At 45.7% G+C, this 16,260-nt stretch overlaps 1 protein-coding gene across 1 annotated transcript in view; it reads right to left on the bottom strand.

Moving 5' to 3' along the window:
• Positions 1-16,260, bottom strand: part of T265_10728 (hypothetical protein) — a gene marked incomplete at both ends in the record, with an annotated part of 92,524 nt that overhangs the window by 33,424 nt on the left and 42,840 nt on the right. Inside the window, 6 exons of the mRNA XM_009177188.1 lie at positions 1,749-1,991; positions 3,703-3,778; positions 4,454-4,629; positions 9,961-10,059; positions 15,532-15,600; positions 15,677-16,026. Of these exons, the coding sequence (XP_009175452.1) occupies positions 1,749-1,991; positions 3,703-3,778; positions 4,454-4,629; positions 9,961-10,059; positions 15,532-15,600; positions 15,677-16,026 (1,013 nt within the window). The remainder of the gene's footprint in view (positions 1-1,748; positions 1,992-3,702; positions 3,779-4,453; positions 4,630-9,960; positions 10,060-15,531; positions 15,601-15,676; positions 16,027-16,260) is intronic.

Raw genomic sequence — 16,260 nt, 5'->3', positions numbered from 1 at the left:
AACAAAGTGAAAAAGCGAACATCGGTGAATGTAATCACGTGAGCGTATTGGAACAAAGAGCATCTGCGAAGTGGAACGAGAAGTGTCTAATATAGACGTACGCACATACACGCACACACACACACACACCTGTCATGCTTGGTTACTCACCAAACCAATCAATGCTAATACGGGCATGTTTGGAACTGCTTGAGGTGATGGTGCGGGGTGCACACGGGAGTTAGTTTGCCAAAAACACTCTTTGTCTTGCACCTACGTTCGTAGATAGGACCATCCATAGCACCAGCTATACTCGGGGATCCTTACACGAGACGGGTACAAGGTTGTGCCCCGATAAAAAAACATGCAGACAAAGAATCACGGTGCACCAAACAAACACAAAAGTTTGTGAATCACAGTTCGTTTTCATTCCATCGCTCGAGTCTGGATTTCGACGTTTTTGAGAGACATTAAACAGACGGAGCAGGGAGTGTAGACTTTATAGTCCTGAGATGAAATTGCGAGGTTAGAATGCAAAAAAATCCGCGCTTCAGCCGACGCAACTGGGTGAATGAAAAGAGTATCAAACCGAAGATAAGTGGGTTATGCCACCGAGAACCGGTCACTGAATTTCGACCCGTACTATTTGAAAGCATTACTGAATTATGATTTCTCGGCGTTTTGAAGGGCTAACTTCATTCAAAAAAAAACCGAACAGAAATTAAGGGCACTAGTGTAGTGCGGTACAGTTAGCTTGCTTTGTGGCAATCCTGAACGCTCCACTCGGACGGACATAAGAAAATGGGAAAGGCGTATGACAATGATAATCTGCAATCACAGTTAAGGTGGATAAAAGCAGATTTTTTGGAATTAACGGGAGTATGAACTACGCTTTCGAGAAAGATTGGTGACAATCGATAGATTTATTGCTGGGCAACGTTTCGCTTTTGACAAAAAAGCTTCGTTAGGCCAAGTGATTAGGTTCCGAGGTTGGTGAAGATTTAAGCCGGAAGGAGAACCAATCAGCTAAGTCAAGCGAAATCTCTGTTGGGTGTCGGCCGAGGGATTTTTCTGTTAGAGCGATTGAACAAGTGTTGGTTCGGTAGGGGAACCTACATGTGTTTGGGTCCAGCCTAGGGCCTAGTTCTTCTGGTTCGATTCATTTGATGGTCCCCCTTGAACGTCGTTTGAACCTTCTGTCCGTCTGTGTAGAGGAGCTGTGACCTTCGGTCGGGGTGGGACTTCCACCCCCACCTCCCGGTTTTTCTAATGATCCTAAGTGGATTGACAACCACACCGTCACGTGTCAACTCGGCTTATCTAAGACCGCTTTCCATACGCTCGCTAGCTCCACACCCTCGATTCTATTCACGCTGTGATGCTTAGTGATTTCCACCGCCTCGGCTATCAGCCGTTGTTGTGTGAATCGCAGTCCCCGTCTTAAGACTTCCACATTCTCCAGATCTATACTAAGTCCCGTGTCTAGGGCATGTACCGCCATCGCTGAGTCTTTGACCAGCATTTGCTATTCTTCTGCATTCCTTGGTGGTTTGTTTATCCTTCTTTTATGCTCACCAATTCTGGCATGCTATTCCCTGGCAGTTTGTCCTATATAGACCTATCGTTGCAGATAATTTTATACACACAGTCCCTAGTCCTTTCAACGGCAGGGGATCTTTCAATTGTACCAAAACTGAGAGTAGCGTTTTTCCTTCTGAAAAGCAACTCGACTGTTGGCTAAGGCGTGTGAACTGTTGACCAGCACTAACCTTGGACTTGGAACCAGCTGTGGCAGCGGCCACAGAAGCAGAACCGACCGGAAGGGTCCAAATACGAGGAAGTAGTTCACCGCAGGTACGAAAGAAACGCGATAAGACGGCGTCATGTGTGTAGACCGAGGAGAGACAATCCAATTGAACCGTGAACAGGGGTTTACCGTTCTCCAACCAGTTCACTCCCAAGTCTGAACCGGTGCCGACAGGAGATGAAGTGTGGAGGGATCCTCTTGCCTGCTGTGTGTGTGAAAGAGGAGAACGGTCTATTTTATGTGGTCCGCGGTGTACATAGAACCAATCGAAAGAAAAACCGTTTTCTTCAATTCATATCCGTAATATATAAGGGAAATAAGAAAAAAGCACTGTCAAGATTAGGTCATCAATCTCAGGGCATAGGGGAAGGACCAGGTTAGCGAAACCCAGGAAGGGGCGACCCAAAAGTGGGGGGTTTGCAAAGTTCACCATATCCCGAAATGGATGGAATATTTTCTTTAAACCTAGTGCGCTCGCGCTCAAAATGAACACGTATCGGCTTACGCAATCGATTTGCGCCCAAAAATACACAGGAAGAACAAGGTGATCGCATAGACAACCTAAAGAACGAAAGAAAACCCGTTTGTCGCTGACGATCGATGAGAACAGGTGTCCTCTTTGACGTTCAGCGAATGAGAAAAGCGGGCTGTATGCTGTTCAGTGGCCCCATAGCAGATGGCAAAAGGCATCCGGCGGGCGGGGGTAGATTAGACTGAGAACCGGACACATGATGGCCTGGTACAATAATATACAGATATCGATCAAACCTCACATTCTTGAATGAACAGGAATGGGCATCGGACTTTCTGATGAATACCAGTCATCACATTGTCGTTTTGCTGATTAGCCAGTCTTGACGGACGAGGTTAGAGGCCGCCGTTAGAAGCGTTCGGCAAGCCCGAAATGTCACATAAGTACAGAGAAGTCACCTGGAGAGAATTAACGATTCAAGTGCATTCAGCGTGCGTTGTTGGGGTGGGTAGTAGCCCATCGTGGTTCCAGTCCCTGTACACACCACCGATGGTCCCCTGATAAGGGTAAAAATAACACTTTATTCAACCGAAATGAGATTCAGAGCCTCACTAGCTGTGAGAATGTGGGAGAAGTGAGGTTTAACAACTTCCTTATTCTCAAAGGCATAACTCCCGGTAGCAGTTTCACGCCCAGAGAATCGCCGTGACCGGTGGTAAAAGTCTATCAGGAATCTCCAAGAGGATGAAGCTCAGCGCTCCTCTACTGTTAAACAGTACAAATTAGAAGAACTGGTGACAAGCAGTATCCATCTACACACCATAATTTGTGAAACGTTTAAACGTGTAAACACACACACGCACCAATACCAGATAGTGACTAGGTGACAGAAGCAATCCGACCCTGTGCAAACCGAGAAAGACCGAGAAAACCTTAGCACTGACATTTTACAGTACCCCAAATTGATTAGTACATAATGCGAGCGCGACAGTAGAACAGTGTATCTATTGAGTGTGCGATCGATAAAACGAAAGCAATCACTGATTCTCCTGACAGCTTGACCAAAGGAAGTCAAACAAACGAGTGTAACAGAAGAATCGAGATGTATCTGTTCAAAATTCGGAGCCCTATTCAGCAGATAATTCTGTTGAAGAAGCTATCAAAGAACCGATGAGGATTTGATCAAAATAACCGTGAGAATAGCTGCACAGATAACGCTGATCACCATGCTCTAATCAAAACTATGCGTACTCAAATAATGACACGAATCTGCGCAAAGCAACATATAGAGGCAAATCATCGCGCGCGCTGATTTAGCAAGGTTTAAGCTGGTCGATACGCAGTTGATTGCGGAGAGTAGATTTTTTTCGTGGCGACCCCTAAGTTACCTACATGAATTTGTCCAAGGATGTGTATAGAATGGCTTAGAAGCGGGGCTACTTACCGGAGACGAAGAGAACTTCAGATAACCAGGTGGAAGATCGCTCGAGATAGGTAACTGAAAGTTGCCGGTGTTCAGGCTGTATGAAGGAAGAAAACGGGTAATTTTACGAACAAAATGAAAGCATCTGGTGAAACAGAGGTCTGTCGGATGACATTTAGATCAGTCACACCATATTCGGTCTTCAGGTGTCAAGTACGAATCAAGCGTCAACTTAGATTTCTTCACCCTGTTACAGATAACCTCATACAGAGTACCGATAGGCCATCAAACAAAGCATGTGTGTACCTTCCAGTCTGTCGTCGTGATTACCTTGTACAGAACAACAGTGGCGGTTATTCAGCTCAGCGCGCCGCAGTTCTCCGCAAAAAAACGTTTCCAACTGAACAACTTTCTCAAGATTCGTGAATGCGTTCTCCAAGTGCCAAGGTTCTTCAAACCAAATGATCAACGTAAGAATTCTGAACCTGAGTACACTGTCGGCTCGACTGCAACAGGAAACCAGGACGGTGAACAGGAAAAACTAGAGAGACATCGCCGACGAGTGAAAACGGTCGGAAAAATGAGGTGCCATTGCCGCAGAAATGGGCAGCTGGACGTTCAGCTTTTGTCCCAATGTTAACGCCAACAAAAACAGGAATCCGACCTTTTGTCGGGGAGGTGTGGTCGAAGATCCAGGAAAAAAGGAGAGAGTACCATCAACCAAGAAACCACAAGAGACCAATATACTCTGTAAATGTGCAGACAAACTCACTTTCCATCGGTACCCAGTATGGGGAGCCATGCGAAACCCACACTAGATTCCAGGGGCTTTTTACTCGAGGGACGCTCTTTGGAGCTGAGTCCACCGGCAGTGACCACACTGACATGGTAGAACCGGAAAAGGAGATGATGCTGCGGAGTTAGATGGAGCGGAAGGGATACCTTGGCCTGGGGGATAAGGGAGTAGAAGAGATGTGAACTGAACGTATGCACACGGACGAGTGTGGCCAGTGATTATGATAGGTCGAGAACGTGTTGCGCGTTTGGTCAATAACACAGTGTGCTGAAGACAATGCGATACGTGAGATAAGCAAATCGAATTGGACTAGTCGAGGATGATAAGCACTCAGCAAGGGTAAAAATAGTAACGTTGATCAATGTCTCCAACACCTCGTGGTGCAAAGGTCAGCAAGAATCAAAAGGCCAGGAACTCCATGCAATCTTACCTACCCCTTACTGCACTCGAAACCTAGTCAGCCGATGAATTCACAGGACAGAGACCCCCCCCCCCACGAAACTTGTATGATCTGTAAATTTGGAAAAATCGCCAGTGCTGTGCCACGAATAATACGCTCGCAGAATTAAGTACTGGTGAATGCTCAGCTCCGACGAGGCGATGATCTCATGTACAAGAAAAAACTCGCACAGGTTGGAGTAAAACAAGTGAGGATATGCACGAAGATTCCAAGTTTCAGCTTACCACATCACGCTGGACAAAAATGCGCAAACCCAAAAACCTTGATCCGACCGATTCCAGCAAGTCTGGTTTCATATTTCTGGGTCAAATCAAGATCGGATCAAAATAGATGACCGATAAAAGTTTATTGGTAAGGTTACTTTGACTGACAACCATATGGTCAATAGACAACGATCTACTTTAGCAACAAGCTGTAAGCATAGGTTTCTGGAATTGGCAACTTTCAGAGTAAACGTAAACGAAAGAATAGCATCAAGCAAAGACGCCGGGTCGTTGGCTTGTTCGCTGAGTTGGGAAATTTCAAAAATCGAGGTGACATCAACAGCTGGCTGCTAAGGCGCGGAGTGGACCGGTATGTCAGCGGTTGTGTTTTAATATTGTGTGCTGTTAGCCGGGACTGACATTCGATCGGCAGTTCGGCCAGGCGGTTCTATTGGTTGGTCCGTTATCCTGCGTCTTGGTTGGTCGGGACCTTCGAGCTTCGCTCACTCCTATTCTTGTCCGCTGATCGGTGCTCGAGTGACCACAATCACTAGTCTCTCTAGGGTCCATTTTAGGTCCTTTGTTGACGTGATTTCAACCAACAAGCACACGACGGGCTTTCGGACTCCATTACATGCGTGGATTCTTGATGTCAAAGTTCTAATGAAATTCAATGGGCCATTGGAGACAAACTTATCCTCACTGAGTTCCGCATCACACCCTAAACCTCAAGCTGCTTATACGACACCTATTAACACAATCGCTCTTAACACTAGAACACTGAACTCGAGAAAGCTCACGCACGACCTTAACGACCGGAAGGTCCGTGGTTCGAACCCTACCCCGGCATCTCGGCTGCCCACGTCTAGGCTTTGGCGACCTGGCAGTATATCAGACCTTTTAGCTACCTGTGAGTGGCGTGGTAGCTGAGCACCAAAATGGACAACTATTATTCCCAGTATTGTTATTGTCACCAAAAATGATAGCACCTAGACCGTGGATGCGCAAACATTTTCCATCACTCAGAGAGCCGTACTCGCTTACGGGTCCCAGTGCACAATCGATTCAAAACAAAGACAAGTGTGAAATGAATTGGTATCCACTCTCATCCATCCAGAATAGGTACTTTGCGACCGATGATCATCTCTTATCGAGAGATTTGCTTTCCTCACTCCGCCAAGGCTGTTATTGGACTGGGACTTCCTAAGGTCACAGTGTTTGCTTGACACTGTGGGCTCTCTGCCTACTTACGACACTTTTATACGTGTCAGATGGCGTTGAATGTACATTTTTGCCATTTAATCTCACACCAGACCCAGTATGACGGACACTTTGTGTGCCTGAGGTGTGAGTCTTGACCACGATTGACGGAAACTCGGGGACTGCACCTACCTGATGAGCTCCAAGGGCGAAACCAGCGGTGGGCTGTCGAAGAGTTTTCAGCAACCTTGTGAGTAGTTTTCTTCATGAAATCATTCAACATAGTTTGTCCTTTCCTCGGTTGTTGGCCTTTACACACGTGTTTCCATGGTAATCCTTACATACGTTGGGATTCATCTTATCTGACTGGAACTGTGGTGGGACGCTTCTCTTTTTTACCTAATATTCTCCTGTTCCCCTTTCGCATTCATCGCTTGCATTCAGTTTTTTATGTCTGTGACCATGCTCTTTGAAAATCAACGATAAAATATCGTTGTAACTGCGATCTAGTCACTGTGGTTGTGAAATTCACCTCTATGACAAGAAACGGATCAATGGCATGTCTCAATCGATCGCAAACAGTTGGTGAAACGAGTATACAGCATGCCGTTCTGTCCATGGAGTTAAAGTGGAATGCACAGCAGAGATATTCTATGACGGTCATGGCAAAAACCTCAATTGCAAAATGGTTGTAGTTTGTCAAAAGCGCAGCGATAACCGACAACTAACAGCTCGTAGATGCGTGTGCAACCAGATTTTACACTACTGCGAGAAATACGCCCAGAAAAGACTTCCCTTTCGTGAGAGTTCCCAAAGGCGTCAGCAAAGGTATGAAGTACTAACGTTCAAAAGGAAACGACTTCAATGGGACACATGAGGGCGTGGACAAAAGCAGGATTTACGGTGTACAGAACGAATTCCTTCAGGATCCAGGTGAACAGGAACCTTCGGAAGTTGGATTCAGAGAAAGATGGTTGACTAAAAGTACAGACCTCGAGTGGAAACAGAGTGATCAAACGAAAATTGGCACTGGGGCGAGGGGCGAATAACCAGATTGTTATTTCTCATTGGGACCACCACCCTTATACGTCGAAAATGAAGTTTTTTGTGACTGAAAATAAACCAACCATACCGACAGAAGTGACACTTGATCGAACACTGTTCAATTATTCATTTTTATCAGCTTAGCTGTTCATGTCCAACATTTTTCTGCAAGGAAAACGCCTAGGGACATGAGAAACCACCTTGGAATTTGTGAGAGAGATTGAAGAATGTTGGTGATTGCCGAAGAATGCACTTGATGTCTACAACTTCCGTGAACTAACAGAAGAGGTGAGGATGAGTTGGGTGCAAACTCAAAAGGGACTGACTATAGTACAAGATTTCAAAGAAAGGTGGACAAAATCTGAGAAAAGCTGGATGAAGGCAACGAAAGTCTTGTCGATCAGGAATATGCAGACGATATCGTTCTCTTGTTAGAAGAGGCGGAGAAGACGCAGGTGTTTTGGGATGAACTGACCAAAGTCATCCCGTCCTTTGGTATGCACTTTGCACCCACAAAGTGTAAGGTCACGCTCGAGGACATGCAGTCACTGAACACGCCACTTACGATCCAGGGAGAGGCACTGGAAGTTGTGGAGCGTTTTACGTATCTTGGAAGTTGTATTAGTTCTGATTGTAATGTGACAGAAGAGGTGAATGCACGAATCTGCAAGGCTCGGGTCGCGTCAAGAGTGTTGGCCTATTCGAGCAGCGGAACTGAGGCGTCCTCAGGTGTTCTAGAACCATAGGTTGTGTGGGTTGGTGTCGGCGAATCCGTAATGAGGCAGTTAGAAATCGAGTTTTCGGTTGTGCAACGGGAACTAACATTGAAGAATGTGCCCAGCACCAGAAGCTACGTTGGTTGGGACATGTGTTGCGAATGCCGAACCATCGTTTGCCGAAGAGAGTGCTGTTTTCCGTGCCCAGTTCAGAGTGGCGTAAGCAGAGAGGTGACCAATTCTTGACTTGGCAGAGAGGTATGAAAGAAACCATGAAACGTTTGGGTGCTGTCGTGCTACTCGCCTTCCAGGATGGGGACCGCGTGATTCTCACTGTGCCTGGTTGGAGGCACTACAAGATATGGCTGCCAACCGATGTCAGTGGCGTTCTTGTTGTCATTTTCTATCCAGATTGCCTGAGTGAGTGTCCGGAGGTATAGGCACCCTCGGAATGATTGTGGTAAGCCAGCACCAAGTCCCTTCCCCGGCCAACTTTACTCTTTTCTCTACAATAAGGCTTTCAAATAAATCATAATTGTACGGCAGTGAAGCATCGGTGTTGAACACTGATGTCATGCTGTCGATGATGATGAGATGACTGTTGGCTGGAAGCGCCTTTGGTCAGTTAGACATGAGGAATCCCCCAATTATTAAGTTATCATAGGACACAACAACGTGTACGTTCGGCAGACAGAGATGTGGCATAAAAAATTGTAAGGGGATCGTACTTTTCACCAAGTTCAACTTTCAAGGACCGGACCAATTAAGTTGGAAACCAAAATTTATCACGCGGACAGATGCAGTTGAGCTGCGTTCAGGGAGATCTTTAGTTAGGACAGAAAGCGTTGAACAACTTCTGCGTTTAACTGCTCTACAGGAACACTCTCCGGTATGCGTTGTACCCATCTCGACGGACACCTGAGTCAGTCGAGTGACAATCCTGACAATTCGAAGTAGATCGCCAAAATGATGAAGGCTGGGTTTGCCATGGCGCATTGTTAACCCAACAAATTGGTCTGTGCAAATCTCAGTTCGAAGGGGAAACTCGAATTCAGTTTCCGGGCGAGCGACACGACTAAACTAGTATTTACGAACGCGAACAACGATGCGACAGACGTGAAAATCAGAGGGTGGGGAAACACTTGGTTGAAGGTTTTATGAAAAGCTACAAACGTGTGTCAGTCTGAGAAGTCCCATGAAACGTTGGGAATTTGTTTTCTTGAAGGGAAACTCTTTTATTCAAGAGTGAAACTATTCACACACTGATGATGTGTGAGTTCACCTACCATAGGCGTCGTAAAACTGTTTTACTCTCCAGGTTTATGTGGGATTTTTGTAAGTTTGCGATCGACTTCACCACATCCAGTGGCCCCAACCTCAACCTTACTATTGTACTGGCTATCGAATCTACCACTTTGGCCCACACACATACACGATGCATAGGCGAACAGTATTGCCCGAGAACTGAAACGCATTTTAAGCAGAGCAAATAATGCTGCTTCACAGTTTGGAAAAAACACTTCATTGGACTGTGCATGCCATAGAATCGTTAGCCTCATATCAATCTGATTACCCAGTAATTCGACGAACAGAAACGACTTTAGAGTGGGAAGTATACGACCCCACAAAAAAACCACAAAAGCCAAATGAACCAAGTCCATGAGAGATTCATCTATCGGCGAATAGCGGCAACCAGCACACTTGAAGTAGGAGAAGAACTGGGCGTGGAGCAACAAAAAACCGATATGGGGTCCAAATTCTGACGAGAGAAACTGTTCATCGCATTTCGTGCTGGATAAAATAGATAGATGGAAAACGAACAAAAAAAGGCGGAACTAAGAGCCAACAGACCGGACTCACTGTATCATTAAATTGTGGCGACGGCTCGTGGTAGAGAACGGCGGTGTTGAACCACGAATCGAATGGTGGTTGACGTGTGCTCGGTCGAGAATAGAATACCTGCGGGAGAGAGATAAAGCGGAGTTGGGGACTACTAACAGTCAAAACCAAGTCTTGGACCAAACTTTTAAGCAACTCTGAGTGTGACACCTGAAACAGAGATAACATCTTCGAAAAAATGTACCTCCTGGTCATTCTCAGGAATCGGGAAAATATTTTTCATAACTGGTGAGTTTGCTCACACAAGGTCCGAAAATAATTTTTTCAACAAAACCGTACTGCTTGCATGAGATCAGCGACCGGGTCTACAGGGACAGATGCGCACGCTGAGTATGAATTTCATAATTTGTGATAAGAAAACAATGTAGCATAGGAAACCTCAAATGACTGGTTATTTTAGTTCGAAACCCCCTAGACACGCACGAGCCCCTGTCCTGACATGCTTGAAATCAACTCTGCTCTAATTGGTTGTGCCGGTGCGACGAAGTGCAAAGTAACCGATGATCATAGTTGATCATGGCCACAAGAAGTTTTACGACATCCAGAGATAGATGAGACAAAAACAGCCTGCACCTCAGCAAAAAAGAAAGAAAAACACGACCGCCTTTCTCTCGATTCTCACAAGCGACCACATCAGAGTTGTTTTCAAATATGACTTGCTCAAGACAAGTTAATTGACATCAACCTCTGCTAACACTTAGACAGCAGTCGTCCCACGTTTTCGTCTTTAAACAAATACAATCACAAGCGACAGGTGATTCACCGGGTGTGACTGGTTTTCGCCCAATTTCGCGTGGTCTGGAAACTGGTGAACAGTAATCATGCAACAGCGTATCGGCAGATAAACATCGATTTCGGCTTACACTGACGTCCGACTGTCGTTCAATCTTACACTTTATTTAATTATATTCACAAGTGAAAACGGGAAATAGCGGATAGGGAACGGATGTGAAATAAGCCTACGTCAAACATTTTGAGATGCTCTCATTTCCAAAAGCCATGCGACATTCGTTAAGCAATATTGGGCAACGACTTCACCGAAACAGAGTTTATGGGGATACCCTTCTTCGCAACCCGTTTCATACTGTCAGCTCTCTCTCTTGTCATACGTTCTCCATCTCCAGGTTTCGTCATTCGATAGCAGACACGGAGAACAAGGGTAATTTGGCATGCGTGCCACAAGTCCGAGACATCACAATTAATGGTGCGGCCCTGCAAAGCCTAACACCCGTTTTCCAATCATTCGTTACACCGATGATCAAAATCACCAAGACACTACGAATCAGGCGCCCACATGGGTCGCCTCACAATTATAAGACAACAGTCTCTTTATTTCAGACAGCCTTCAAATTAGCTAAAAAAAAATGCCATCGTGCGGATCCAACATCCAGACCGGTTCAAACAATGGATTGTATAACCTTAGTCAGCTGATGCAAGCGTGGAAACACCATAACATTTAGTGAACGCAGACTATTCAATGAGCATGTTGAATCATCCATCAACAACAAGAATAGTGCTCATCCCCCACATGTTTTTCTCTCGCAGTCGCACAACCCTCGGTGCAGAGCCCGATCGACGCTTCGCAATAGGATTCTCGTGACATTTTTTGCACTTCGCCGGGTTGGTCGCAAGCCACGGCACTGATATTTGCTCCCAGTTCCAACTTCAATTTGACGATCAGCTGTTCACATCTGTGGGCACCGTTTCTTGTTTTAGTCTGAGGTTTTGTAGGACAAACTTTCTGTGGTTGTGCAGCAATGAAGTATCAATAATGTGTTGGTGTGCCAGATGGAGAACGATACGGGGACTCGCTAGGCCAACGTGCAAAGTGTTCCCAGGTGCTGCCAGAGATCTTGTGAATGCGCCTCAGAGTAGCTGCCACGTGATAGGATTCAGCAGAGACGGCGAGATGATCGCAGCAACTGAGTTTGTGACACCAACCAAACAAGTCTCGGATTTTCCCTGTGAGCTTTGAATTCCTTCCGTCACACTGAACACCAAGAATGAGGACTAATAAATATCAAGTTTCAGTGAAAAATCCATCCTTCAGGTGAAGTCACTCCATGTTGAAAAGCACAGGAGCATTGCCTTACTCTTGTTGGGGATTATTAGTAATCTGCGGTTCATGAGTTCGAAAGAAGATTCGAGGCCGCAAACTTTCAGTTCCCGAAGGAAAACTACTCACAAGGTTGCTGGACACATTTCCTACCACTGCGTTACGAGTGTAAGCCATGCTGGAAGTCGGAACACCGCTGCAGTCAGTTCAACGTAGAACTGGACAGAAACAACAAGTTCTGGGATTACTGACAACTGAACATGGTGGGTGGGCACATCTCCCATCTGTGTTGCTATGCTGCGGTCAACCTGCCGTGTTCGCTAGTACCGAATGTAGGCGACCGTTTGTTTTAGCAAAACGATTGCGAAAAAAGAATGTCCTCGGGTCTCCGCCCGGTATACTGGGCACACAAAGTACAATCAGTCGCTGCCAAACCCCTACAGTCATTCCTTTTCGCCAGTGGGGTTGGATTTTGTGCGCTCACTTTACCCACGACTTAAGTGAAAACTCTAATGTCACGTGACTGAGGCTTACATTGCGTTTGTCACTTGATCAACCACAGTGTGACATTGCTCAACACTGGTATGAGCGAATCAAATAGGCGACCCGAAGCCTACCACGCCGTCTAAGGAGACAACCAGGTTCAAGGGGAATAGAATAAAACCAAAAAGCGGTATCGCAGCCTTTTGAAGGCGCTGAGCGAAACAAGGTGGATATAAAGCACAGTAAAGTAGTTGATGTTGTTAGAACAATCCAGAAGAACCAAAGCAGTCAAGGGACCAGGAAAACGTTTTTTTTTTCGAGATAAGAACTGATGGAAACATAACAGAAAGTTAGTTGGTAATTGATCAGGTGGCTGTTGATCTGTTCGCCGAGCTTGGCAATTGATTTGTAAACGCTTCGTCACCATTCGAGGAGACATCTTCAGTGCGCTGTTAATTAGACGATTGGTTTGAATTAGCCCCAATATCATCCTCATTCAGCATCATTTTCTCACGGAAAATTAAATTACGGGGGAAACTCATCTTTCTAAAAACTACCCAAGATGTCGAACGGCAAGGACACAAATGTTTGCATAGAGGGCAGGGCGAATAGGCGGTGATTAGGTGCGAGGAAATCCTTGAAAATCATGCCTAGCATAACCCTGAATAATTATGGATTGCCGGAATCGTTAGACCAAGTGACGTGTGTAGTCGAAGCACATGACCGTCAGGTCAGATGGACCTAACTCAATCTGATAAAGGGCAATGAATGCATAATTTGAGACACACCCATGACGTTCAGAATACGTCCACAAGATGAGTCACATAGTGATAAAGATTGGACCGCCAAGAGTTTTTACCGGGAGACAGACGAGAACAAAGAGGGCACTCTGGTCAACCTATGGGTCTACGAAGGACATCTGTGTTTCAGTACGAAATGATGTGAAATACAGTCGATTTATCATTGGCATTGCCCTGGACCGAACGACTACAAACCATCCAGACTTCCCGCAAATGATGACCGCCTTTCGACTCTACTGAACTTTAGAAGCGAATATGAGTTCGTTGAGTGAGTAGTTCCTTGGCACTATTCGCAAACAACGCTCAGTTGCAAACAAATTTGGTTTTGACGAGAGATTCAACTGAATACGAACGAATCTCTCATTTGTATTGGTCTTGATAATATATTCGTTAGTGTAATTATCAGTCCAACAAACCCAAACCATACCGTTTTGACATTTGGCACTGAAATTGTCATTCGAAAATTCAACTGGTCTTCACGGGAGCCTCAGCTGGACCTCAACAGCATCTTCCGTCTTTTTTTAAAGCAGGGGGCGAGACGGCTCAATGGTTAGAGCGCAAATCCACTGATCGCAAGATCTGTGGTTCAAACCCGACCCCTGCCCCTCGACTTCCTCTGTGGGCTACCTCCAGCTCGAGTAATGTCTAGCTGAAACACGAGACGGTCCGCACATTCAGCAGAAGAGTAGCACAGACGAGAGATTTAGCATAATAACCAATGATTCTCTTGAACGACATGGATAGTTGTTCCGCAAAACAGTTTTTATCAAAACCTCCGCTTTGTATTTTGGTACCGGCTGAAACATGGAGCGGTCTTTGTGCAGCGCACGCAGTTGAAGAAATTCTCACTGCTGAGTGTCCTGTAAACACCAACTTACTTTGCAAATGAGCATTCCCAAGAGCTTAAGTCCAACTTGGCGTTCGAGGGAGAAATGAAGGGGATGAAACTTGAAAAAAACTAGGCTTACTTGAGGAGACCCGAGAAGAGTGAAACACACAGTGAACTGTTCAGTGGACCTTATGCGTCACGTGATGGAAGCTACATAACACTTACCATCGGGTAAGAGTTCTTGGAATCGCCCATCACAGGAAAGACATAACTACTCCCCACAAAGCCAGCCGATAGAATAGACGTAATGTCCTACTCATAAGGTTGCTGAAGACGGATAGAACTCGTATCTGCTGATTCGTCAACTTGTGGTATCTGCTGTTGACCTACTCCAGTGCCTAATGCCGGAAAAAAGACTCACAGAAGAGAACACAACAGCTATATTCCAAACAAGCGAGTGTGCTAACGATGCTTTGTTCTAAAATTCAATACTACCGAAATCTAAGAGATTGTGGGCTACGTGCGACAACTGTTCAGGTTGATCAGCAGTGTAAGGAACACAACACTAGTGTTAGAGTTTTTTCTGCCAAACCAGTGTTCCTAGCAATGCCTCCAACTTTTATTATGAGTAAATCAATCACATTGGAATGAAGAAACGAGGACTGACTGGTGTGCAGTCAGTCCTTAAGAGGCTCTTCAGCTGATCAAGATGTGACAGCCCCATGTGCCTGCGTTGAAGTTGAGGTCATTTAGTCACAATAATGTTTGGTTTCAATTAGGGCATAAGGTTGACGGGAACCCGGAGACTGCGCCTACCTGATGAACCCCAAGAAGGGCGAAACCGGTCGTGGGCTGTCGACGGCTTTTCAGCAACCTTATGAGTAGTACATTACAAATAATAGCAATCGTTTAGATGTAACTCCCTTCCCATATGTGGTTGCCATGCCAACCGAAAGGAGCACAAGGGTCGAGATATTGTCAGCTTGCTCAAGCCCAGACAGAAGCAATTGAGATGTAGGAGTTGGGCTCGAACCACGCGGACCTTCTGGTTGCTACGTTTACGTCTTGACGACTGAGTCAATTCGACATAATAGGCACCGAAAGAGGGTAATGGATCATTCTTAAATATATATTGTTGGATTTATCGTAACTAGAATACCCGTGTTCAACTTGGTTGCCAACGTGCGTCATGAAAATCTGTGTAAGATAACTGCAAAAAAAAGAGACACGGAAAAGAGATGTCCTTCTTTTTTTTCAGAACACGGCTGGTCTGCGAGGTACACAGAGAGACAGGCAGAGTAGAGAACCGAACCAAGAGGAAGTGAGTAAGTAGTCATTGGGGTAAACATACGAACGTGACATACCTTTAGGGCGGACGAAGGTTGCAAATCATCCGCGGAGCGAAGCTCGATGAAGCAGGACAAATTGCGAGCCTGTGGAAAGTAGCGAGAGAAAAAGATTATGAGGGTTGGGATGGCGAATATGGTCGCAGTCGGAAAAGAGACCTACTCGAGAAGATCCATGTTTTCCGGCGAGATTTAGCACCTTCGGAGAAATGTACAGGGAGTTCAAAAACGTGGTGAACGGGACCACTTCGAGAGGATAATGTCCCGAGAGTCGATTGGTGGCATCAGCACCTGAGCGTGCGGGCGGTCGATCTAGAGAGTTGGCTTTACTCTGAGTGACTGCCGAGGTGTCCTGTGTGGGCTGGAGGCCAGTCACAGAAGAGGGAAGTTGGAGATTGACAGATAGGTTGGATGATTCACGGGTGAATGATCGAGTGGAACCGGAGGTCAAAGCATGAGGCAGTTTTGTAGCACGACTTAAGGAAGAGGTGCCGCCTGACGTTAAGTTGATGTCTGAAATAGTAAAGTGGCAAGAAAAAGAATAAAACTGACCAAACAAACAAAAATATCGTCCTTAACTTCCTGTTTCCCAGTCACTCGGTAACTTCTGCTACCCCATGCTGAACAGAAATACCCTCTTTTGATTCTAAAAGTACCCTCGTATTCCGTCGTTTTAATATTCCCACAAATTGCAACTGCCGAGAGCCTGAATGAATACTGACTTGATTCTGCTCATATTATATATAT

This window comes from Opisthorchis viverrini (genome assembly GCF_000715545.1).
Source record: "Opisthorchis viverrini unplaced genomic scaffold opera_v5_399, whole genome shotgun sequence".
Classification (NCBI taxonomy): domain Eukaryota; kingdom Metazoa; phylum Platyhelminthes; class Trematoda; order Opisthorchiida; family Opisthorchiidae; genus Opisthorchis; species Opisthorchis viverrini.
This window is presented reverse-complemented; position numbering and strand designations above follow the sequence as displayed.